Consider the following 26,160-nt stretch of genomic DNA (forward strand, 5'->3'; position numbering starts at 1 on the left):
TGACTCTCCACAGGACCTTAGACTACCTGGACAACACAAACACCTACATCAGGATGCTGTTCATCGACCTTAGCTCAGCACTTAATACCATCATTCCCACAATCCTATTGCGAAGCTGCAGAACCTGGGCCTCTGCACCTCCCTCTGCAATTGGATCTTCAATTTCCTAACCGGAAAACCACAATCTGTGCAGATTGGTGATAACATATCCTCCTCGCTGACGATCAACACTGGCGCAACTCAGGGGTGTGTGCTTAGCCCACTGCTCTACTCTCTATATACACATGACTGTGTGGCTAGGCACTGCTCAAATACCATCTATAAATTTGCTGACGATACAGCAATTGTTGGTAGAATCTCAGGTGGCAACAAGAGGGTGTACAGGAGTGAGATATGCCAACTAGAGCAGTGGTGCCATAACAATAACCTTGCACTCAACGTCAGTAAGATGAAAGAGCTGATAGTGGACCTCAGGAAGGGTAAGATGAAGGAACACATACCAATCCTCATAGACGGATCAGAAGTGGAGAGAGTGACCAGCTTCGAGTTCCTGTGTGTCAAGATCTCTGAGGATCTAACCTGGTCTCAACATAACAATGGAGTTATAAAGAAAGCAAGGGAGTGGCTGCACTTTATTAGGAGTTTGAAGAGATTTGGCATGTCAACAAATACACTCAAAAACTTCTATAGATATACCATGGAGAGCATTCTGACAGGCTGCATCACTGTCTGGTATGGGAGTGGGGGGCTATGGCACAGGATCGAAAGAACTGCAGAGGGTTGTAAATCTAGTCAGCTCCATTTTGGGCACTAGCCTACAGAGTACCCAGGACATCTTCAGGGAGCAATGTCTCAGAAAGGCAGCATCCATTATTAAGTACCCCCAGCACCCAAGGCTTGCCCTTTTCTCACTGTTACCATCAGGTAGGAGGTACAGAAGCCTGAAGGTTAACACTCATCGATTCAGGAACAACTTCTTCCCCTCTGCCATTCAATTCCTAAATGGACATGAACCCTTGGACACGGCCTCACTTTTTAAAAATATACAGTATTTCTGTTTTTTTGCATGTTTTTAATCTATTCTATATACGTATTCTGTAACTGATTTACTTGTTTATTTGTTCTCTTCTATATTATGTGTTGCATTGAGCTGCTACTGCTAACAGATTCCATGTCACATGCCAGTGATAATAAACCTGATTCTGATTCCTGCTGGGGTTTGGACTGTATCTCTGGATCCATCACTTTGACTGCTAGTCCAATAATGTTACCATAAGTCTCCCCTGCCCTGTAAACAAAATTCTTGACGGAAATGATGCAAACATATTTTCCAGTTATCTGTCTTGTATACTGTATGGAAAAATATCATGAAGAAATTTAGTTCCAAGCAGTGAATACCCTGTTTTCTGAGAAACAACAAAATATTTCATATTGAACTGAATGTGTGCGTGGGAGATGGGGAGGGTGTGCTAGAAGGAGAATTTAAACATATCAAAAACAGTTCAATCGAAGCTATCCTTTCTTTCAAGACAATCACTAGCATCGGAAATTATGTAACTTACAGCTTATCCATTTAAATTTATTAACATCTGGTGAACAGTTATTAATGAAAATTTTCAAGAGCAACCAATTACTCCACAACTTATGTTTTAACCTGATCAAATCTACACAATAATTGTGATTAAATTTGTTCATCTGAGCCAACCTGCTGCAGACACTGAGCACGTAATCAAATTAATTATAACTACTTACTTCTGAGAGCATCTCATACTGTCCTCTTCTGCCCAAAGTAATGCTCAAGAGGTCATATAACGTGGAAGCGATCTGGAAGCTGATGCTGCGATCTTTCTTTTGGTCGGGAGCACGGCTTATTACAGCATCGCGGTTTGCCTGTAAAGATATAAAGAAAAAATCTATGATTTACTCAAATTAAAAGTTGCCTGTATTATTTTTATTTATATTGGGAATGGTCAAGCCCTATACTGGAGGATGGTATTTAACCTGGGGCAAGTCTTTATAACTACATAATTTTCCTGGAAATGGAAATGCAGACTGAAGCAATCATAAGAAAAAGGCAAGTAAAATTATAAAGTGCTAGTAAAGGGAAATTGTAATTTTCCCGACACTGCCTGAAAGGAGTTTGCACGTTCTCCCCATGTCCGCATGGGTTTCCTCTGGGTGCTCCGGTTTCCTCCCACAGTCCAAAGACGTACCAGTTGGTAGGGTAATTGCTCATTGCAAGTTGCCCTGTGATGAGGCTGGGATTAAATCAGGAGATTGCTTGGTGATGCAGCTCAACGGGCTAGAAAGGTCTATACTGTATCTAAATAAATAAAATTAATAACCTTTTGAACTTATGAAACTAACCATTTTGTGCAATTTTTAAGTTCTGAGGGCTTGTCCAAGGTCTTCATTCAAACTGAATGGTTTGTTTATTTCACTTATTTAACAATACTGGGTGGAGTCGGCACTTCCGGCCCTCTGAGCCATGCTGCCCCAGCAACCCCGTAACCCTGAATAACCCTAAGCTCATCACAGCACAATCTACAATGACCAATTAACCTACCCAGTACATCTGAGAGGAAACCAGAGCATCCAGGGAAAACCATGGGGAGGACGTACAGAGACTTCTTATAGAACACCACCAGAACTGAACACCAAACTCCGAATGCCCTGAGCTGTAAGTGTTGTGCTAACCGCTATGCTCCTGTAGCACTGTGATCTTGCTTGGTAAAACTATCAATTTGATGACCACTTTCTACTTCTGATTTTCAACCGCTAATACTGACCTGCACGTGTTTGTGATGCAGGAGAACACAAGAGTATCCAGTGTACGCTCCAGGGTTCTGAAAGAGGAGGCTGAAGAGATTGTGGAGGCACTAGTAATGATCTTTCAAGAATCACTAGATTCTGGAATAGTTCCAGAAGACTGGAGAATCACAAATGTCACTCCACTCTTCCAGGAGGGAGAGAGGCAGAAGAAAGGAAACTATAGGCCAGTTAGTCTGACCTCAGTGGTTGGGAAGATATTGGAGTCAACTAGTAAGGCTGAGGACTCAGGGTACTTGGAGGCATATGATAAAATAAACCTCAGTCAGCATGGTTTCCTCAAGAGAAAAGCTTGCCTGACAAATCTGTTGGAATTCTTTTAAGAAATACCAAGCAGGATAGACAAAAGAGAACCAGTTGATATGTACTTGGATTTTCAGAAGGCCTTTGACAAGGTGCACGCATGAGGCTGCTTAACAAGCTACAAGCCCATGGTATTACTGGAAAGAACCTAGCATGGATAAAGCAATGGCTGATTGGTCAGTGGAAATGACTAGGAATAAAAGGAGCCTTTTCTGGCTGGCTGCCGGTGACTAATGGTGTTTCAGAGGGATCTGTGTTGGGATGATTTCTTTTTACGTTATATGTCAATGATTTGGATGATGGAATTGATGGCTTTGTTGCAAAGTTTGCAGACGATATGAAGGTGGGTGGAGGGGCAAGTAATTTTGAGGAAGTAGAGAGGCTACAGAAGGGCTTAAGCAGATTAGGAGAATGGGCAAAGAAATGGCAGATGGAATACAATGTTGGGAAGTGTATGGTCATGCACTTTGGTTGAAGAAATGAAAGTGTTGACTATTTTCTAAATGGAGAGAGAATATAAAAAATTGAGATGCAAAGGGACTTGGGAGTCCTTGTGCAGGATTACCTAAATGCTGATTTGCAGGCTGAGTCTGTGGTGAGGAAGTCAAATACAATGTTAGCATTCATTTCAAGAGGACTAGAATATAAAATCAAAGATGTAATATTGGGACCTTATAAAGCACTGGTGAGACCTGACTTTGAGTACTGTGAGCAGTTATGAGCCCTCTTTCTTAGAAATGATGTGCTGAAACTTGAGAGTTCAAAGGAGTTTCACAAAAATGATACCAGGATTGATAGATAGATAGATAGATAGATAGATAGATACTTTATTCATCCCCATGGGGAAATTCAACTTTTTTCCAATGTCCCATACACTTCTTGTAGCAAAACTAATTACATACAATACTTAACTCAGTAAAAAATATGATATGCATCTAAATCACTATCTCAAAAAGCATTAATAATAGCTTTTAAAAAGTCCTTAAGTCCTGGCGGTAGAATTGTAAAGCCTAATGGCATTGGGGAGTATTGACCTCTTCATCCTGTCTGAGGAGCATTGCATCGATAGTAATCTGTCGCTGAAACTGCTTCTCTGTCTCTGGATGGTGCTATGTAGAGGATGTTCAGAGTTTTCCATAATTGACCGTAGCCTACTCAGCGCCCTTCGCTCAGCTACCGATGTTAAACTCTCCAGTACTTTGCCCACGACAGAGCCCGCCTTCCTTACCAGCTTATTAAGACGTGAGGCGTCCCTCTTCTTAATGCTTCCTCCCCAACATGCCACCACAAAGAAGAGGGCGCTCTCCACAACTGACCTATAGAACATCTTCAGCATCTCACTACAGACATTGAATGACGCCAACCTTCTAAGGAAGTACAGTCGACTCTGTGCCTTCCTGCACAAGGCATCTGTGTTGGCAGTCCAGTCTGAAGGGCTTGGCTTGTCATATGAAGAGCATATGATGGCTCTGGGACTGCATTCACTGGAATTCAGAAGAATGAGGGGTGACCTCATTGAAACCTATCGAATGGTGAACGGCCTTGATAGAGTGGATGTGGAGAGGATGTTTCCTATAGTGGGAGAGTCTAAGACCAACAAGAAATGAGAGTGGGTATAGGACCACTAGAAAATGAGGCAGGAGAAATAATGACAGGGCACAAGAAGATGGCTGATAAACTAAATGAGTATTTTGCATCAGTCTTCACTGTGGAAGACACTAGCAGTGTGCCTGATGTAGTCTGTGAAAGAAGAGAAGTGGGTGCAGTCACTGGTACGACAGAGAAGGTGTTCAAAAAGCTGAAATACCTAAAGGTACATAAGTCACCCGGACCAGATGAACTGCAGCCTAGGGTTCTGAAAGAGGTAGCATTAGAGATAGTGGTGACTTTAGAAATGACCTTTCAAAAATCATTGGACTCCGGCATGGTGCCAGAGGACTGGAAAATTGCAAACGTTGCTCCACTCTTTAAGAAAGGAGGAATGCAGCAGAAAGGAAATTATAGACCAGTTAGCCTGACCTCAGTGGTTGGGAAGATGTTAGAGTCAATTGTTAAGGATGAGGTGGTGGAGTACTTAGTGATAAGGACAAGATAGCACAAAATCAGCATGGTTTCCTTCAGGGAAAATCCTGCCTGACGAACCTGTTGGAATTCTTTGAGGAGATTACAAGTAGGATAGATAAAGGGGATGCAGTGGATGTTGTATATTTGGACTTTCAGAAGGCCTCTGACAATATTCCACACATGAGGTTGCTTACCAAGGTAAGACCCTATGGTATTACAGGAAAGTTACTAACATGGGTAGAGCATTGGTAGGAGGCAGAGAGTGGGAATAAAAGGATCCTTTTCTCGTTGACTGCCAGTGACTAGTGGTGTTCCACAGGGGTCAGTGTTGGGACCACTTCTTTTTATGCTGTATATAAATGATTTAAATAATGGAATAGATGGCTTTGTTGCTAACTTTGCAGATAATAGGAAGATTGATGGAGGGGCAGGTAGTGTTGAGGAAACAGGTAGGCTACAGAAGGACTTAGACAGATTAGCAGAATGGTCCAGAAAGTGGCAAATGAAATACAATGTTGGAAAATGCATGATCATGCACTTTGGTACTAGAAATAAATGTACGGACTATTTTCTAAATGGAGAAAAACTCCAAAAATCTAAGCTGCAAGGTGACTTGGAAGTCCTTGTGCAGAACACACTAAAGGTTAACTTGCAGGTTGAGTCAGTGGTGAGGAAGGCAAATGCCACGTTAGCATTCATTTCAAGAGGTCTAGAAAATAAGAGCAAGGATGTGATTCTGAGGCTTTATAAGGCACTGGTGAGGCCTCAACTTGAGTACTGTGAACATTTTTGGGCCCCTCAACTTAGCTGGCATTGGAGAAGGTCCAGAGGAGGTTCACAAGGATAATTCCAGGAATGAAAGGGTTATCATACAAGGAACATTTGATGGCTCTGGGTCTGTACTCGCTGGAATTCAGAAGGATGAGGGGCGATTTCATTGAAACATTTTGAATGTTGAAAGACTTCGACAGAGTAGAGGTGGAAAGGATGTTTCCCATGGTGGAAGAGTCTGGGACAAAAAGGCACAGCCTCAGGATAGAGCAACACCCTTTCAAAACAGAGATGCAGAGAAATTTCTTTAGCCAAAGGGTGGTGAATTTGTGGAATTTGTTGCCACATGCAGTTGTGGAGGCCAGGCCTTTGGGTGTATTTAAGGCAGAGCTTGATAGATTCTTGATTGGACAGAGCATCAAAGGTTACGGGGAGAAGGCCAGAAACTGGGGTTGAGGAGGAGAACAAAAAAGGATCAGCCATGATTGAATGGCAGAGCAGACCTGATGGGGCAGATGGCCTAATTCTGCTCCTATGTCTTATGGTCAAAGGACGAGGCCTCTAAATAGAGGGGCATTCTTTTAGAATGGAGATGAGAAGGAGATGAGAAGGAATTTCTTTAGCCAGAGAGTGGTAAATATGTGGAATTTGTCGCCAGAGGCAGCTGTGGAGGCCAAGTCTTGATGTACATTTAAGGCAATGGTTGAGAGATCCTGGATTGGTCAGGGCTTGAAGGGATATGGGAGGAAGGCAGGAAAATTGGATCAGCCACGATGAAATGGCGGAGCAGACTCACTCGATGGACCAATAAGCCTAATTCTGCTCCTATATCTCATAGTCTCCAAGGCGCACTTGACTGAGAGATTATAAAAGGGCCTGATCTGAGCTATGTGACTCAATGTCATTCAAGCAAGGACTGAAAAATGACAGCTGACTTCAACAGCACCATCAGTAATGGCCAATAACCAGTTCCAACTAGACAAAGTCAAACTGCTCTGAACAGTATTATCACTATTCAATCCAGCCCTAATAACATTGTGGAGGTTGCCTGAAATTTAAACGCAGCTGCCAAATAAATACTATAGCTGCAAAGATTGGTCAGAGGCTAGGCGTTATGTATCAAGCAGCTCATCTGTAGGGTTCTCATCCACAGGACACAACGCAGAAGTGTGATGGATTACTCCCTTTTGCCTTAATGAGATGAGATCCAATAACACTCATGCTCCTCACAACCCAGAAACTAACAACTTGGTTAAAAAGGTCCCTTCCATTAACTTGAACATTCACTTCCTCCATCATCAGGAGGTAGGGTCAGCAGTATGTGTTGTGTTTGAAATGCATGACAGTAACCAGTCACGATGTTTCTAATAGCTCTGCACAGCTATCGCTACAAAGGCAAGGGCAATAGGCATATAGGAACAACACAGCCTTAAGTTCCCACTTCAGTAACACTTCTGGCAATATATTGCTGTATAATTGAATCACGACAGATTATGATGGCAATGGCATCCGTTTGTCTCAAAGCAGAGGGGTTTTTTTTGGCAATGGTGTTACCTCTCCAGAGCACAAACCTGGGTGGAAAGTATGGAGATCCTGAGATGCCCAGTAGTCAAGACCCCCCTCTCGACCTCACCAGTGTAGTCCAAAGGAAAGCAAAGCAATACATTTGGTACCAGCTTGGATGCAGGAGCTGCCGGAAGGATGTTCAGTGACGTCCAGCCGCCTTAGGGGCTCTACTCTGGATTTTCTATCTGGGTTTATTCCTGTAGCCTTCGTCTCTCCCGAAGTTGCCTACAAGGCAGTGAGGCCATTTACCTACAGCTGGGCATCTGGTTCACGAGTACCAGGGCATGTCCACACACCAGTGGGCCTGAGAACTATGAGTGCAGGGGCCAGACCTCCTCCCTGTCCTCTGAAGTTCAGCCTGAGTCGGAAAGGTGTTCAGTTTCCTTGTGTCGCCATCAAGGAGGCACTACATGAGGCTTGCTGTTGGAGAGACTCTGTACTGGAAGGGAGAGACTTGTGCATTCAGCTCTCCTTTTCACAAGACTGCTAGCCAGGGGTGGAAGCTGAAAGTGAGAGTGACAAGCACTAGCCACTACACTACCACACCAGACGCATCACAACAACCATTTGACTCCTACATATTATAATAGTTCAGAAATGTATCACTACCACTTTCTCGAGGAGACTTAGGAATGATCATTATTAACAATGCCTACATATAATAAAGAAATAAAGAAAAAAAAGGCTCATGAAAATCCGCATTGGTGCAGCTTTTTCTTTACAATACTGGCTAGATATTTTGAACATTCAATATTGCATTTTAAGCCCTGGGTGTGAAATTACACATTCTGTCATTTTAAATTTTGGAAAAGCTTGGATGCAACATTTTGAGACGCAATGATACACAAATGAGTTACTCTCACCTGCACATAGCAAAAACACAAAAAAAAACACCTAAGTGCATTGGCTTAACTACCGTACTACCTTTTTGTGACACCAATTTATGACGTCAGCGATATGCACTTCAGTAACTGACCAAAATGCCTCTGACAATGCAGCTCTGAGACTTTCACATCTACAAAATTGTTATGCAAGTTAATGTGGCTGTTAAGAAGGCACATGATGTGTTGGCCTTTATTAGTCAGGGGATTCCGTTCGCAAGCCGTGAGGTAATGTGACTCTATAAAAAACTGATTAGACCACACTTGGAATATTGTGTTCAGTTCTGGTCACCTCCTCACAGGAAGGATGGAGAGGATGCAGAGAAGATTTGCCAGGTTGTTGCCTGGACTAGAGGGCAATGGCTTATGAAGAAAGATTGAACAAGCTAGGGCTTTTTTCTTTGAAATGAAAGAGGATGAGAGGTGACTTGATAGAGGTGTATAAGATGATAAGAGGCAGAGATCTCATGGATAACCAGAGACTTTTTCCCAAAATGGAAATGGCTAATACAGGGGCGGGGGGGGGGGGGGGCATAATTTTAAAGTAGTTGCAGGAAAGCATTGGGGAGGGGGGGGGTCAGAGGCAAGTCCTTTAGACAGAAAGTGATGGGTGCATGAAATGCCCTGCCAGAGGCAGATACATTAGGGGTATTTAAGAAACTCTTGGATGGGCACACGGATGTTAGAAAAATGAAGGGTTATGTAAGAGGAAGGGTTAGATTGGTCTTATACCAGGTTAAAAGGTCAGCACTATATCAAGGGCCAAAACGCCTGTACTGTGCTGTACTGGGCTAAAGGTACAAGGCAACAATAAAGCGTAAGTTACACAGAGCCTCCAGGTTAAGCTATACACAGTGTCTTGAAAAAGTATTCATCCCCCTCAACTAGTTTCACATTTTACTGTCTCATTTTCTAAATTTAAAATATATTGAAATAGGATTTTTTGAGCTAATCTACAAAATATTATGCATCACGTTAAATCAAAGGAAAAATTCCAAAACCTGTCAACAATTAACTGAAAATTAAAAACCAAAATTGTGAAAAAGTATTCAACCCCTTTGTAATTACTACACTGACTTCTCTCAGGTACAATACTGTACATTACCTTACCAATTCACCCAATTTGTTGATGTGGAAATTTGGAGAATCACTTGTTTTCAATGAAATCATAAGAATGAATACCCCCTCTCTCTGTAAGGTCCAATAGTATGGAAGATTTTCAACAGACCAAACCAAATGTAGACAAAAGAACATCCAAGACAAGCAGGAAATGATAACAAAGAAGGACAAACTTAGGGAAGCATACAAGATCATCTGAAAGGCATTGAACATACGCTGGAGCTCAGTGCAGTCCATCGTGGAAAAAATATGAAACCACAGCCACACTGCCAAGGCCTGGCCTCCCCTCTAAACAGTTGCCAAAAAATGGCGTTTATAAGAGAGGATACTATGATGCCACAGTCACTCTGATTGAGCTGCAGAAGTCAATGGCTGCAAATGGAGATGAAGTTTATGGCTCCACAATCTTTAAGGCCTTGTACAAAAAGAGTATTTATGAAAGAGTAGCAAGGAAGAACCCCTGGTTAAAAATAAGCATATCCTTGCCTGCAAAGTCCTTGCAAATAGTCACTTAGAAGATGCTGTAAAGATGTGGAAGAAGGTCTTGTGGGGGTTGGGACTAAAGTGGAACTTTTCGGCCTCAATGTTAAGCAGTACATGTGGCGAAAATCTAATACTTTTAGCCAGGTAACACCATCTCTACTGTAAATTATGGTGGAGGTAGCATCATGCTATCAGGGTGCTTTTCAGCAGCAGAGACTGGAAATCTAGTCAGAATTGATGGAAGATGGATACTGCTAAATACAGAGAGATCCTGGATAAAAACCTGCTAGTCTCTGCCAGAAAAGCATAAATTGGAGGAGGGGGGAGATTCATCTTTCAGCAGGACAAAGCCCAACTGCCAGATAGTTTTTGAGTGGTCCTGTCAGAATCCTGATCTTGACCTGATTGAACATCTCTGGCAAATCCTCAAGATAGCTGTCCGCTGTCACTCCTCAAATGAACTGGCACAGCTTGAGAAATTTGCAATGCGGAATGGCAAATCTCGCTCCATAACATGGTGCAAAGCTAATAGTCTTATCCAAAAAGGCAACTGGCTATAAAGCTGCCAGAGGTGGGATATGAATACTTTTGAACTGCTGACATTACAGTTTGTGAATTTTTAGTTATTCATGCTTTACAATTTTCCCTGTTTTTGGGGCTCTACTGTGAAAAAAATGAGCATGTCCAAAGCTCCGAGTAATTTATTATCAAAGTATGTATAAATTATACAACCTTGAGATTTGTCTGCTTACAGGCAGCCACAAAACAAGAAACCTGAAAGAACCTATTTTAAAAAAAGACCAACAAACACCCAATGCGCAGAGAGGAAAAAAATAACACACCGTGCAAACAGTAACAGAAAGCATCAGCAATCAGGACAAAAGTAATCCATGGCCATGAAGCCTGGATTCACAAATGAAAATTATCAGTTGGATTGATCAAAATTCCTGGTTGGAATTCTCATTTATGTGAACAAAGGGTTAGGGACTGAATACTTTCATAAGGCACTGTGCACGTGAATGCAAGGAGTCTCACTCTAACAGTAAGCTCAAATAGCCCAGCACTGACCAATCCATCAGCCACTAGTCATGTAGGAAACTGGAATTTAGAATGAGATTTTTGCAGATCTGTTAATAAGTACAGAGTGGGTTAATAGATGGAGTCGTTTGATTTTTAATCTTGAACTACAGCTGTTTTTTTTCTACATATAATAGCATTTTTGTAATGTTTTGCTTCCTTGGTTACAAAATGGTGCCCATAGTAAATATACACAAGCAATGATCTCCATAAAGCAGAAAAATATGTATTGACAGAATAAAGAGGGAAAATTTATTTTCTGTACCACAGGATCAATAACGAGAAACCACAAATTGTGGTTAACTCGCAACTGGACCAAAAGCCAGAGAAAACAGGACAGTACAAAGGAAATTTTTGAATCATACCTGCAAAAAGCAAATTTTCAGTGTTGTAAAGAAAAATTGGACAAATTCTATCCAATGAGGGTTGCACAAGACTCAGTACTAAACCCCTTGTGTTTTGCAGTAGGCCACAGCTGAAGTACTGCACAGACTCCCGAGCATCAGCCTACAGAAAGGCTATGATACTGCGATACATCCTAAGATGCTCTGGGACATGTCATCAGAGATTTAACCTGGTGCTATCAGGTACTGCAGGTCCTTCAACAGCAGACACTCTTGCCCAGGATGATCAGGCCCTGGCTTGTGTCCCAGCAGCATTGGTCCATGGGTCACACCTCCTGATCCATAGACAGCACCCTCATAAACCTCCTCTGTGATAGCACAGAGATTTATAAGGAGGTTGCCAGAATATAATTATAGGGAAGGACTGATTCTATGGGCATAGCTTTCTCATTACAATGGAGACCGAAAGAAAATTTAAACTTAGGTCCTGATGAAGGGTCTCAGCCCAAAACATCAACTGCTTGTTCACCTCCATATATGTTGCCTGACCTGCTGAGGTCCTCCTGCATTTTGTTGGCTGCTCTGGATTTCCAGCATCTGCAGCATCTCGTGTTTACGATTTTTAAAAATTGACATACAGCACGAAGAAGACCTTTCTGGCCCTTCAAACCACACCACCCAGTAATGCACTGATTTAATCGTAGCGTAAGCACGGGACAATTTATAATGACCAAGTAACCTACCAACTGGTATGTCTTTGAAGTGCGGGAGAAAACCGGAGCACCCAGAGGAAACCCATGGGGTCATGGGAAGAGTGTACAAACAGGATTGTGCACAGTACTCAAGCTGTGGCCTAACAACAAAACACAGCGGACCAGCTACTGAGCCCTGTGTAACCCTCACCTGATAGATATGTCCAATTTTTCTTTACAACACTGAAAATTTGCCTTTTGCAGGTAAGAATTGAAGGGAATTGAACCCAGATTGCTGGTCACGTAAAGTGCTGTGCTAATCACTACACTAACCTGCCTTTTCTAAGGTATTACTCCCTTGTCCTAACAAGATGAACATAGAGAGGAAGTTTCCTCATGGAATAATTTAGAACTAGGAGTCACTGTTTAAAAATAAGGGATCATGCATTTAAGACATAGAGGAGGCATAGTCAAGAAAATCTGCAGATGCTGGAAATCCAAGCAACACACACAAAATGCTGGAGGAACTCAGCGGGCCAGGGAGCATCAATGGAAAAGAAAAAGCAGTTTGTTTACTCTTAGAGGAGGAAAACTTTTTTTCCTTTTGAGGGTTGTGTGTCTTTGTAATTCCCTTTCCTTAAATGATTGTGGAAGCACAATCTTTGAATATTTTTAAAGTAGAGTTTGATTCTTGACAAACAAATAGCTGAAAAGTTACCAGGGCTAGACAAGAGCGTGGAATTGCAGTTAATATAAGATCAGCCACAATTCATCTGAATGGCAGAGCAGGCTTGAGGTGCCTGTCCTCTTCCTATTCTGTTTGTCTGTGGAAAAAAAATCATGAGAGATCTAGATGGAGTGAAGAAAGATATATTTCCCTTAACAGAGAGGTCAACAACTAGGAGATACAGGTTTAAGACAATAGCAGAAAGATAAGAAAAAAATTAAAGGAAAATCTTTTTTAACCAAAGAATAATTGGAGCTTGGAATTCACTGCCTGAAAGGGTGGTGGTGACAAAATAACCTCATCACATTTAGAGGGATAAATGCTTAATCTTGTAAAATTTACAAGATTACAGATAGAGAAGTGAGAAGCAGGAGTGGTCAAATATTTTGATTTTTGTGCAGCTTAAAAAGAATGAATAGAATGGTTATTCTGTAAATGATTGTAACAATTCTCTAATAATCCACAGTATTACATCATTGAATTATGTATGTATAAATACTGTGTACAGATCAGCGCATTAGCATAGTGTGTACTGACAACATTGCATTCATCTGCAGCATTTTTTGTCAATAAGCCATGACATTTTGCATCAGCTGCAATTTTATTTAATCAATACATTGCCCTAAAAACAATCAATGAATAATACTTAGAGACAGTCACCATGATTGAATAGATCCTTTCTTCTGTTCAAATCAATTGTAATTGATTTTTCTGAAACAGAAATCCTGACCAGAGAGCATCAGCAATTCCACAATCAAACTAAAATAAACTAGTACCAATCTGATGTAAAATAAAATCACTGGCAGGAGCAGCGAGCATTTGCTAATTAAGGCCAAGACAGAACCATTTTTCTGACAAGGAAATAATGAATTGATTTCTTGTTTGGCAAGTTAATTTGGTGGTGGTACCCCAGACATAACTTTAAGTAAATACAGGCCATTCAGGCCACTTGGTTCACACGGGTAACTGTGCCTGATTCTTTTCATTGCTTTTTTACTAAGCTTTCTCTGCGCCTGTCATTTCAACAATATTTCCTGCAGCATTTCACAAACTAATTTTAAATTAATTCATCAATGTGTCCTCCACTTTTGCATTTGCTCATGAGTAGAAACATCCTCTTTTGAGTTTACCTTATACACTTCTTTAATGATTTAAAAATTTACAATGGATAGTCTTTCCCAAACAAAACCTATTACTGCTAGTATTAAACTTTGCAAGATTCCCTGGGCATGAAGCCCACTGTTACCACAGGTGGACCCAATTATGGTTCAGGATAAGCTTAAAGTGAACTCCTATTTGTTATCTTCCTTCTAAATAATCCCAAAATCTTTGTTTCCACAAGCATCTGACAGATGTGCCCTAATCAACATTAATATACCCTTTGACATGATATAAATATCACACTTCTAACTTAGATTACTGGAGTCACCATTGTTTCAGTAATTGGCTAGTTAGTCAGTTAATTAATTAATCAATTAATCAGAATAGCCAAAGCAATAGCTTTGAAGACATTGTAACTCACTACAGTGACATAATTGGCAACCCTGGGGCAAGAAATACACTGGATTTTGGGCATTCGATATTCAGCCTACAAAAGTGGAGACCGCATCAAATGCAGTTGAAATTTGGCCTCTATTACAGGCAATGTTCCCTCTAACTTTTAGTAGTCATAGAAACATAGAAAATAGGTGCAGGAGTAGGCCATTCGGCCCTTCGAGCCTGCATCGCCATTCAGTATGATCATGGCTGATCATCCAACTCATAACCCTGTACCTGCTTTCTCTCCATACCCCCTGATCCCTTTAGCAACAAGGGCCATATCTAACTTCCTCTTAAATATAGCCAATTAACTGGCCTCAACTGTTTCCTGTGGCAGAGAATTCCACAGATTCACCACTCTCTGTGTGAAGAAGTTTTTCCTCATCTCGGTCCTAAAAGGCTTCCCCTTTATCCTTAAACTGTGACCTCTCGTTCTGGACTTCCCCAACATTGGAAACAATCTTCCTGCATCTAGTCTGTCCAATCCCTTTAGAATTTTATACGTTTCAATAAGATCCCCCCTCAATCTTCTAAATTTCAGTGAGTATAAGCTTAGTCGATCCAGTCTTTCTTCATATGAAAGTCCTGCCATCCCAGAAATCAATCTGGTGAATCTTCTTTGTACTCCCTCTACGGCAAGAATGTCTTTCCTCAGATTAGGGGACCAAAACTGCACACAATACTCTAGGTGCGGTCTCACCAAGGCCTTGTACAACTGCGGTAGAACCTCCCTGCTCCTGTACTCAAATCCTTTTGCTATGAATGCCAACATACCATTTGCCTTTTTCACCGCCTGCTGTACCTGCATGCCCACCTTCAATGACTGGTGTACAATGACACCCAGGTCTCGTTGCACCTCCCATTTTCCTAATCGGCCACTGTTCAGATAATAATCTGTTTTCCTGTTCTTGCAACCAAAGTGGATAACCTCACATTTATCCACATTAAATTGCATCTGCCATGAATTTGCCCACTCACCTAACCTATCCAAGTCACCCTGCATCCTCTTAGCATCCTCCTCACAGCTAACACCGCCGCCCAGCTTCGTGTCATCCACAAACTTGGAGATGCTGCATTTAATTCCCTCGTCTAAATCATTAATATATATTGTAAACAACTGGGGTCCCAGCACTGAGCCTTGCGGTACCCCACTAGTCACTGCCTGCCATTCTGAAAAGGTCCTGTTTACTCCCACTCTTTGCTTCCTGTCTGCCAACCAATTCTCTATCCACATCAATACCATACCCCCAATACCATGTGCTTTAAGTTTGCACACTAATCTCCTGTGTGGGACCTTGTCAAAAGCCTTTTGAAAATCTAAATATACCACATTCACTGGCTCTCCCCTATCCACTCTACTAGTTACATCTTCAAAAAATTCTATAAGATTCGTCAGACAAGATTTTCCTTTCACAAACCCATGCTGACTTTGTCCGATGATTTCACCTCTTTCCAAATGTGCTGTTATCACATCTTTGATAACCGACTCTAGCATTTTCCCCACCACCGATGTCAGACTAACCGGTCTATAATTCCCCGGTTTCTCTCTCCCTCCTTCTTTAAAAAGTGGGGTTATATTAGCCACCCTCCAATCCTCAGGAACTAATCCAGAATCTAAGGAGTTTTGAAAAATTATCACTAATGCATCCACTATTTCTTGGGCTACTTCCTTAAGCACTCTGGGATGCAGACCATCTGGCCCTGGGGATTTATCGGGCCTTTAATCCCTTCAATTTACCTAACACCACTTCCCTACTAACATGTATTTCCCTCAGTTCCTCCATCTCACTAGACCCTCGGTCCCTTACTATTTCTGGAAGATTATTTATGTCCTCCTTCAGTGAAGACAGAACCAAAGTAGTTATTCAATTGGTCTGCCATGTCTTTGTTCCCTATGATCAATTCACCTGTTTCTGACTGTAAGGGACCTACATTTGTCTTGACCAATCTTTTTCTTTTCACATATCTATAAAAGCTTTTACAGTCAGTTTTTATGTTCCATGCCAGCTTTCTCTCAATCTTTTTTCCCTTTCCTAATTAAGCCTTTTGTCCTCCTCTGCTGGTCTCTAAATTTCTCCCAGTCCTCAGGTGTGCCGCTTTTTTTTTTTGCTAATTTATATGTTTCTTCTTTGGACTTGATACTATCCCTAATTTCCCTTGTCAGCCACGGGTGCACTACCTTCCCTGGTTTATTCTTTTGCCAAACTGGGATGAACAATTGTTGTAGTTCATCCATGTGATCTTTAAATGCTTGCCATTGCATATCCACCGTCAACCCTTTAAGTATCATTTGCCAGTCTATCTTAGCTAATTCACCTCTCATACCTTCAAAGTTACCCTTCTTTAAGTTCAGAACCTCTGTTTCTGAATTAACTATGTCACTCTCCATCTTAATGAAGAATTCCACCATATTATGGTCACTCTTACCCAAGGGGCCTCGCACGACAAGATTGCTAACTAACCCTTCCTCATTGCTCAATACCCAATCCAGAATGGCCTGCTCTCTAGTTGGTTCCTCCACCTGTTGGTTCAGAAAACCATCCCGCATACATTCCAAGAAATCCTCTTCCTCAGCACCCTTACCAATTTGGTTCACCCAATCTATATGTAGATTGAAGTCACCCATTATAACTACTGTTCCTTTATTGCACGCATTTCTAATTTCCTGATTAATGCCATCCCCAACCCCACTATTACTGTTAGGTGGCCTGTACACAACTCCCACCAGCTTTTTCTGCCCCTTAGTGTTATGCAGCTCTACCCATATCGATTCCACATCCTCCAGGCTAATGTCCTTCCTTTCTATTGCGTTAATCTCCTCTCTAACCAGCAATGCTACCCCACCTCCTTTTCTTTCCTGTCTATCCCTCCTGAATATTGAATACCCCTGGATGTTGAGCTCCCATCCTTTGTCACCCTGGAGCCATGTCTCTGTGATCCCAACTATATCATGTCATTAATAACTATCTGCACATCCAATTCATCCACCTTGTTACGAATGCTGTAACAAGGTCAGTGTGCGCAAAAATCTTAAGTTGTGCAAATTTTTTTCCTGTGACAAAAGTATGTGCACACATACTTTTTCTCTCTCCTGTCTTTGGCATTTACCCATTTTTTGTAACTTCCATCCAATTGATAGCTTTTGATTCTCATTAACATATCCAAATGACATTGACCTAAACAGTTTCTCAGCTTGTTTTGGAGTTGATTCATTTGGCTAAAACCTCACTCACAGTCCACACTTGATGGAAGAAAGGTTCCCCCAATGTCCATCAACTGTACAAGGTCGCAAAACTGTTCATTTTGAAGTACAAATGCAACCATTTGAGCAAAGTTTGAAATCAGTTTAGATTTAATTTTTTCTTGCACGGAAAATTTGAAATCATTAAACTGTCTTAACCATTACAGTATTTTCAGCTAGAAAATTACGATGTTTTAGACATAAGTCATTAACTTGTTCATTGCCAAATGTGAAGTCATAATCTGCAATTGTGGAGAAATCAAAAGCTGACCATTCCTGTACCTCATCTTCAGGAAACTTTTCTTATAAATGAACACAAAGACTATTTATAAAAGTCAATAGCAAACTTGTATATACTGTGACGTTTTCTTCACTTTGTTGGCTTAGCAAAACTTTAAACAAATTTGCGCTTCACACCCTTCGCTTCTTTTGAATTCGACATAGTGAATCAATATTTTTTTCAATAAAAACTTAGTAAGCTATCTACAGGATTTGAAACAGATCTTTGTAAACTTTACGATATGAACACTGTCCGCCAAAGATGGCTGCTGCCGTGATGCAGCTGTACAAACCGGAACAGGAAAGGTGAGGTGACGTAAATTAGTGACGTGCATTGTGGTATTTGGAAAAACCAACTAACTAGTTTACAGAAACATTTAGCCTAAAGGTTAATTTCAATGAGTATAATTATTAATTACTACATTATTTTAGGTAACTAACTTTTTGTGAGTACATTAACTTCCTTTGTGCGCTGGTTGAAAAATGTGTGTGCATGCACAAACGCACACAGCTTAGAGGAAACAGGGGTTACAGGATGTTGCCTGGATTAGAGGGCACAGGCTATAAGGAGAGGTTGGACAAATAAGGGTAGACAACCAGTATCTTTTCTCCAGGATTGAAATGTCTAATACCAGAGGACATATGTTTATGGCTGAAAGGAGCGAGTTCAAAGAAGATGTGGGAGGCCAGTCTTTTTTTTTTATTACACAGATGGTGTATGACTGGAATATGTGCCGGGGTGGTGGTGGAGACAAATACAATAGAGAGATTCAAGAGGCTTAGATAGGTACATGAAGGGGATGGAGGGATATGGTCCACATGCACACAGGGAAGATCAGATGCCATTAGGTTAATTAGTTCTGCTCAATGTCACAGACCAGGCCAGTTCCTGTGTTGTATTATTCCACATTCTATGAGAAGATCACAGGTAATGTTGGTATTATAATTTTACTGTTTTGTCCTGGATAGTTTTAAAATAATTGAATTGCTTGAGCTACACTCATTCCAAGTGGAGAGCATTCCATCATGCTCCTGGCTTGCTTCTTCTAGCTGGTGGAAAGACATTGGTAAGTTAGGTGAATTACAAACCATGGGATGCTGAGCTTTCAGCACACTACAGTAGCCACCATTACTTCGTGACTAAAACGCAATGAGACAGTTTATGTATTTCATCTGCAAACTTTATTATGTACCCTATGTTCAAGACTCACAAAGATTAGCCACAAAATATTGATCAGGAACCTTAGTCCATCCTCTGCCTCCAAGCCTTTTTTATGTCCCTACTGGCCAAATTCTTTCCTGTATATAATCCTGCTATATATGTACTTATAAAACAACTTCTGATTTTCTTTGATATTAATTGCCAGGTTTATGTTTTAAATATTATCTGCTTTCCTAACTTCCTGTTTAATTTCACTCTTGCAGGTTTTGAATCATCGGGTTTTTCTGCAGCTTGAGCTACAAATGCGTGCCGCTAAAGTTCAATAGCCTGCTCCAACAAGAGTAAATCTAACTACCCACCCTTGAAATTCAATGGCATTACTACCACCAAGTCCCTCGACATCAAAATCCTGGCATTAAAACTGACCATAAATTCAACTGGACCAGTTACAAGTAATAACGTGCTGACAAGAGCAGATCAGAGACTCGGTGTCCTCCCAGCATTCCCAAATTTTTCCATCTACAAGTGCAAATCAGAAGCATGATAAAATAATCTTCACTTATCCATATTCATCCAGCTCTAATAACTCTCAAAGTGCTCGCCACGATCTAAAACAAAGCAGCCCATTTGGTTGGCACCCCAAGAACAAACCTAAACACTCATTCCCTCCACTATCAATGCATAGTAGATGCAGCATGCACTATCTACAGAATACAATATTATTCATCAAGGCTACTGACAGCAGCCACCAAGCCTACAAACTCTATCACCGTTGCTTTTTATACACCAATTAAAAATCTGAGCATCCTTCTAATATCTGGTGTTAATTATGAGTTATACTGTTTAGAATATAAAGCCAAAATTTCAATTTGGTTTTCATTAATTATCTTTCACTTGTCTAGCAAATGTGCAGCCTCTGTGCAAGTTCTCTTAATGATTCCTTACCCGAATTATGTCATATCCAGTAATATTTATAGTATGCCATATTTCAAAAGTCAAAATTTTGCATATTTTAGATATCAAAATAAACTCATTACATGTCCCAGCAGTTCTGATTTTTTTTGCAAATTGCTTCTCTCCACAGTAGATATCATGGACTCATCAACAAAAATAAACAGAAATCCAACTGCATTCTTAATGGAAAATCTTGAAAACAAACTGTCTGCAGAAAGAAATTTGGAATATAATCCACCTAACTCTCTCCAGAATATAACTTTGGTCTCTTCTTAATATGCAGGTCTTTTGATTGGCAGCAAACCTTCAGATATTAAGAGGCAACAAAAGATCAAATAATTTGCCTCATCCCAATCACCACACAAGCGCAAAGAAGCAAGTGACTGTGTGGAGTACAATGAAAATAACAATGAAACTAAATTGTCAGAAAGTACCAGAGACTTTGTAAAGAATTTATACATGTTTTATTCCAAGAGAAACAGACTTGTAGATGTAGGCATTTTTTTCCAAGAGACACTTGACATTAATGTAGCTGAACTTCTCTTCACGGTTTTGTTGATGAGCTCAAGACCAAATTCATAAAAATTCATGATTCAAAAGAGAAGACTGGAATTTCTATTCTCATTATCGACATTGCTTACCATCGACTCGCTGATTAGGAGGAGAAGGAGTGCTTCTTCAACAATATCCCGTGGGCAGAAAAGGCTGAGGAAAAGACTGCATTGAATTAGGTCAAATTCACTCTGCATAGTGTCTACAGATATTATGTATTATTCATCAGTGATAAGATATATAAACATTATTCAGTGCCTTTCAATGATAATGCTCTGATGCACCTTCACACTTGGTCTCCTATTTGTTTACCACACAATTGGTGATGATTAATCGAAACAAGCACTCGTAAGTTGAGTTCATAAATGAACTATGTATTGCATAACTACACTGTACAGATTATGACTCCAGTTTTGATTGCTGCTTTACAATCTCACCTACAAGAAGGCAAAGGTTACTTTCCCCCTGTACGATCTCAATGTCCTTGCTTTGATGTTGCACCAAAAAAAGCAGATGGAGTGCCTGCTCCTTTTATATAACCAGCAAAAATTCCTCAAACTTTGCACATCAGGTAAGAAGAGGATTGACTTATCTTATTCTTTCAAAACAAAATACAACACTGGCTTAGACTGGTAACTATTCTCAAAATTTCTTATTTTAATAGAGTAAGTACTTAACGTATTTCATTTGTTAATACACAATGCATAGACAGAAAGGTGCATGAAAATACATTTAGTCCTGACAAAGGGTCTCGGCCCGAAACGTCGACAGCGCTCCTCCCTATAGATGCTGCCTGACCTGCTGAGTTCCACCAGCATTTTGTGTGTGTTGCATGAAAATACATTTAGCTGCTTTGAGGCTGGCTTTGGTGAAAGGATTGTTCAAACACTCTCGGAGTACAGATAAAATAATCAATACACAGATCAGCAATTTTATGCTTTGATTTTTAAGGTACAAAATCTTTATATTTTCAAAAATAGCTCAATTTCAGACTTGTTCCTCTATTTTTGTTATGTTTTGTTCTTTGCATTCTTGTTTTCACTGTTTAGAGTAAAAAAAAGTGAGTAATTGCTTTGAAGGGAAGTTTCAACAATTTCCATGCACTTTGGGTGTTCAGCTCTACTCACAATCACCATCACGGTCTGAATTGATCAGCCCCTAGCATTTACTGTGTTTACAGAAGATAATAGATGGAGTTGATGGATAGATGGAATTAGTTCTATCACGTTTGGAATCAGTTTGGCCAGGAGAGACCAAGGGGTTTGGTTTATTGCTTCTTTGTGCTATTTCTTAAACATGATGAAAGTACTATTATTTGTTCAAAATCATATCTTTTTTTTAATATAAATTTTTATTCAATTTTTAAGATAATTACATGAAATAGAATAGTGAAGTAATGAGATATATATGTATCTTAACCCCTTAACATCCCTATCTAGAAAGGAGGGAAGGAAGGGAGGGTGGAAAGGAAGGGAGGGAAGGGAGGGAGGGAAGGGAAGGAAGGAAGGAAAAGAAAAGAAAGAAAGACTGCCTGGATATCGGAAGATCCCCACATGCTCCATGGAATTCAAAGTAACTTTAATATATATATTTATTTTTCCCCAAATGACTAATAACTTTATCTTCAGAGCACCTATATATTTAATCCTATCTGTTGTAAATAAGGGCACCAAATTTTCAGAAATATGTCATATTTATTTCTTAAATTATAAGTAATTTTTTCAAGTGGAATGCAGCTAAAAATTTCATTATTCCAACGGTCCATAGATAAGTATGAATCTGATTTCCAAGTAACTGCAATAGTCTTTTTGGCTACTGCCAAAGCAATTTTTATAAATTCTTTCTGATATTTGTTTAATTTGAGTTTTGGTTTTATCTCTTCAATATCACCTAATAAAAATAATATTGGGTTATGTGGAAGTTGTATTTCGATAATTTGTTCCAATAAAACTCTTAAATTTATCCAAAAAGGTTGAATTTTGGCACAGGACCAAGTAGAATGTAAAAAAAGTACCAATATCTTGATTACATCGAAAACATCGATCAGATAAATTTGGATTTAATCTATTAAATATATCAATTAATTATATCAAATAACACTCTTTTCTGTTATTTTCAATTAAGGAGCTATTTAAGAGATAAACTGGGTCATACAATGTTAATGCCAAAACCTAATGAAATAGAAACTTTAATTCAAAAAGGAAAAATTAAAAAATTTACGTCTTGTATGTATAATTTGATTCAAAAACAGACAATTAAACCAGGAATCCATAAGTCATGATAAAAATGGGAAACTGATTTGAATATTAAAATTGATGAAACAAATTGGTCAAGACTATGTCTTGATAGTATGACAAATACAATAAATGTCCGACTTAGATTAGTACAATATAATTTTTTACATCAACTATATATTACACCACAAAAAATAAATAGATTAAATCCAAAATCATATCTTCTATGACAGTGTTCAATACCGTATCATTCATTACAATAGAATTATCCTCTCCCTACGGGCATGAAATTAACTAAACTATAGCGAGATGTGGAATAAATTATGGAAACAGCAAAGCATTGAAAGCATTAATATTAATTTCTTGCAGTATACTTCAGAACATACTAACAGGAATGAATATATTTTGATTTTGTTATAGCACTGCAGTTTTATTAAATATATATGGCGTATAGTTTATGAGAATACATAGGAAAATTACTTCATATAACCATATAACAACTACAGCACAGAAACAGGCCATCTTGGCCCTTCTAGTCCGTGCCGAACACTTACTCTCATCTAATCCCACTGACCCACACTCAGCCCATAACCCTCAATTCCTTTCCTGTCCATATACCTATCCAATTTTACCTTAAATGACAATACTGAACCTGCCTCTACCACTTCTACTGGAAGCTTGTTCCACACAGCTACCACTCTCTGAGTAAAGAAGTTCCCCCTCATGTAACTCCTAAACTTTTGCCCCTTATCTCTCAACTCAAGTCCTCTTGTTTGAATCTCCCCTACTCTCAATGGAAAAGGCCTATCCACGTCAACTCTATCTAGCCCCCTCATAATTTTAAATACCTCTATCAAGTCCCTCCTCAACCTTCTACACTCCAAAGAAGAGACCTAACTTGTTCAACCTTTCCCTGTAACTTAGGTGCTGAAACCCAGGTAACATTCTAGTAAATTTTCTCTGTACTCTCTCTATTTTGTTGACATCTTTCCAATAATTCGGTGACCAGAACTGTACACAATACTCCAAATTCAGCCTTACCAATGCCTTGTACAATTTTAACATTACATCTGAACTCCTATACTCAATGCTCTGATTTATAAAGGCCAGCATACCAAAAGCTTTCTTCACCACCCTATCCACACGAGATTCCACCTTCAGGGAACTATGCACCATTATTCCTAGATCACTCTGTTCTGCTGCATTCTTCAATGCCCTACCATTTACCATGTATGTCCTATTTGGATTATTCCTACCGAAATGTAGCACCTCACACTTATCAGCATTAAACTTCATCTGCCATCGTTCAGCCCACTCTTCTAACTGGCCTAAATCTCTCTGCAAACTTTGAAAACCTACTTCATTATCCACAACGCCACCTACCTTAGTATCACCTGCATACTTACTAATCCAATTTACCACCCCATCATTCAGATCATTAATGTATAAGACAAACAACATTGGACACAGTACAGATCCCTGAGGCACACCACTAGTCACCGGCCTCCAACCTGACAAACAGTTATCCACCACTACTCTCTGGCACCTCCCATACAGCCACTGTTGAATCCATTTTACTACTTCAATATTAATACCTAACAATTGAACCTTCCTAACTAACCTTCCATGCGGAACCTTGTCAAAGGCCTTACTGAAGTCCATATAGACAACATCCACTGCTTTACCCTCGTCAACTTTCCTCGTAACCTCTTCAAAAAATTCAGTAAGATTTGTCAAACATGATCTTCCACGCAAAAATCCATGTTGACTGTTCCTAATCAGACCCTGTTTATCTAGATAATTATATATACCATCTCTAAGAATACTTCCCATTAATTTACCCACCACTGCCATCAAACTGACAGGCCTATAATTGCTAAATTTACTCATAGAACCCTTTTTAAACAATGGAACCACATGAGCAATACACCAATCCTCCGGCACCATCCCCGTTTCTAATGACATTTGAAATATTTCTGTCAGAGCCCCTGCTATTTTGACACTAACCTCCCTCAAGGTCCTAGGGAATATCCTGTCAGGACCCAGAGATATATCCACTTTTATATTCCTTAAAAGCGCCAGTACTTCCTCCTCTTTAATCGTCATAGTTTCCATAATTTCCCTACTTGTTTCCCTTACCTTACACAATTCAGTATCCTTCTCCTTAGTGAATATCAAAGAAAAGAAATTGTTCAAAATCTCCTCCATCTCTTTCCGCTCCACACATAGCTGTCCATTCTGATTCTCTAAGGGACCAATTTTATCCCTCACTATCCTTTTGCTATTAATATAACTGTAGAAACCCTTCGGATTTATTTTCACCTTACTTGCCAATGCAACCTCGTATCTTCTTTTAGCTTTTCTTATTTCTATCTTAAGATTCTTCTTACATTCTTTATAATCCTCGAGTACCTCATTTACTCCATGCTGCCTATATTTATTGTAGATATCTCTCTTTTTCCTAACCAAGTTTCCAATATCCCTTGAAAACCATGGTTCTCTCAAACTTTTAACCTTTCCTTTCAACCTAACAGGAACAAAGATTCTGTACCCTCAAAATTTCACCTTTAAATGACCGCCATTTCTCTATTACATCCTTCCCATAAAACAAATTGTCCCAATCCACTCCTTCTAAACCCTTTCGCATCACCTCAACGTTAGCTTTACTCCAATCAAAAATCTCAACCCTAGGTCCAGTCCTATCCTTCTCCATAATTATATTGAAACTAATGGCATTGTGATCACTGGACCCAAAGTGCTCCCCAACACATACCTCCGTCACCTGACCTACTTCATTCCCTAACAGAAGATCCAACACTGCTCCTTCTCTAGTTGGTACCTCTACATATTGCTGCAAAAAACTATCCTGCACACATTTTACAAACTCCAAACCATCCATCCCTTTTACAGTATGGGCTTCCCAGTCTATGTGTGGAAAATTAAAATCTCCCACATCACAACCCTGTGCTTACTACAAATATCTGCTATCTCCTTGCAAATTTGCTCCTCCAATTCTCGCTCCCCATTAGGTGGTCTATAATACACCCCTATAAGTGTTACTACACCTTTCCCATTCCTCAATTCCACCCAAATAGTCTCCCTAAATGAGCCCTCTAATCTATCCTCCCAGAGCACCGCTGTAATATTTTCCTCTGACAAGCAACGCAACACCTCCCCCTCTTGTCCCTCCGATTCTATCACACCTGAAACAACGAAATCCAGGAATATTTAGTTGCCAATCACAGCCTTCCTGTAACCATGTTTCACTAATAGCTACAACATCATATTTCCAGGTATCAATCCATGCTCTAAGCTCATCCACCTTTCTTACAATGCTCCTAGC

General features: G+C 40.0%; 1 protein-coding gene across 6 annotated transcripts in view; it reads right to left on the minus strand.

The window, feature by feature from the left end:
• The window catches only part of LOC140730350 (tetratricopeptide repeat protein 7A-like), a 260,040-nt gene that overhangs the window by 185,796 nt on the left and 48,084 nt on the right, over positions 1 to 26,160 (minus strand). For all 6 annotated transcript variants that reach the window (XM_073050646.1, XM_073050642.1, XM_073050644.1 and 3 more), the window contains 2 exons: positions 20,673 to 20,736; positions 1,753 to 1,890 (listed from right to left, as the gene is read on the minus strand). In XM_073050646.1, the coding sequence (XP_072906747.1) occupies positions 1,753 to 1,890; positions 20,673 to 20,736 (202 nt within the window). The remainder of the gene's footprint in view (positions 1 to 1,752; positions 1,891 to 20,672; positions 20,737 to 26,160) is intronic.

Source organism: Hemitrygon akajei, chromosome 7, assembly GCF_048418815.1.
Source record: "Hemitrygon akajei chromosome 7, sHemAka1.3, whole genome shotgun sequence".
Taxonomy (NCBI): Eukaryota; Metazoa; Chordata; class Chondrichthyes; order Myliobatiformes; family Dasyatidae; genus Hemitrygon; species Hemitrygon akajei.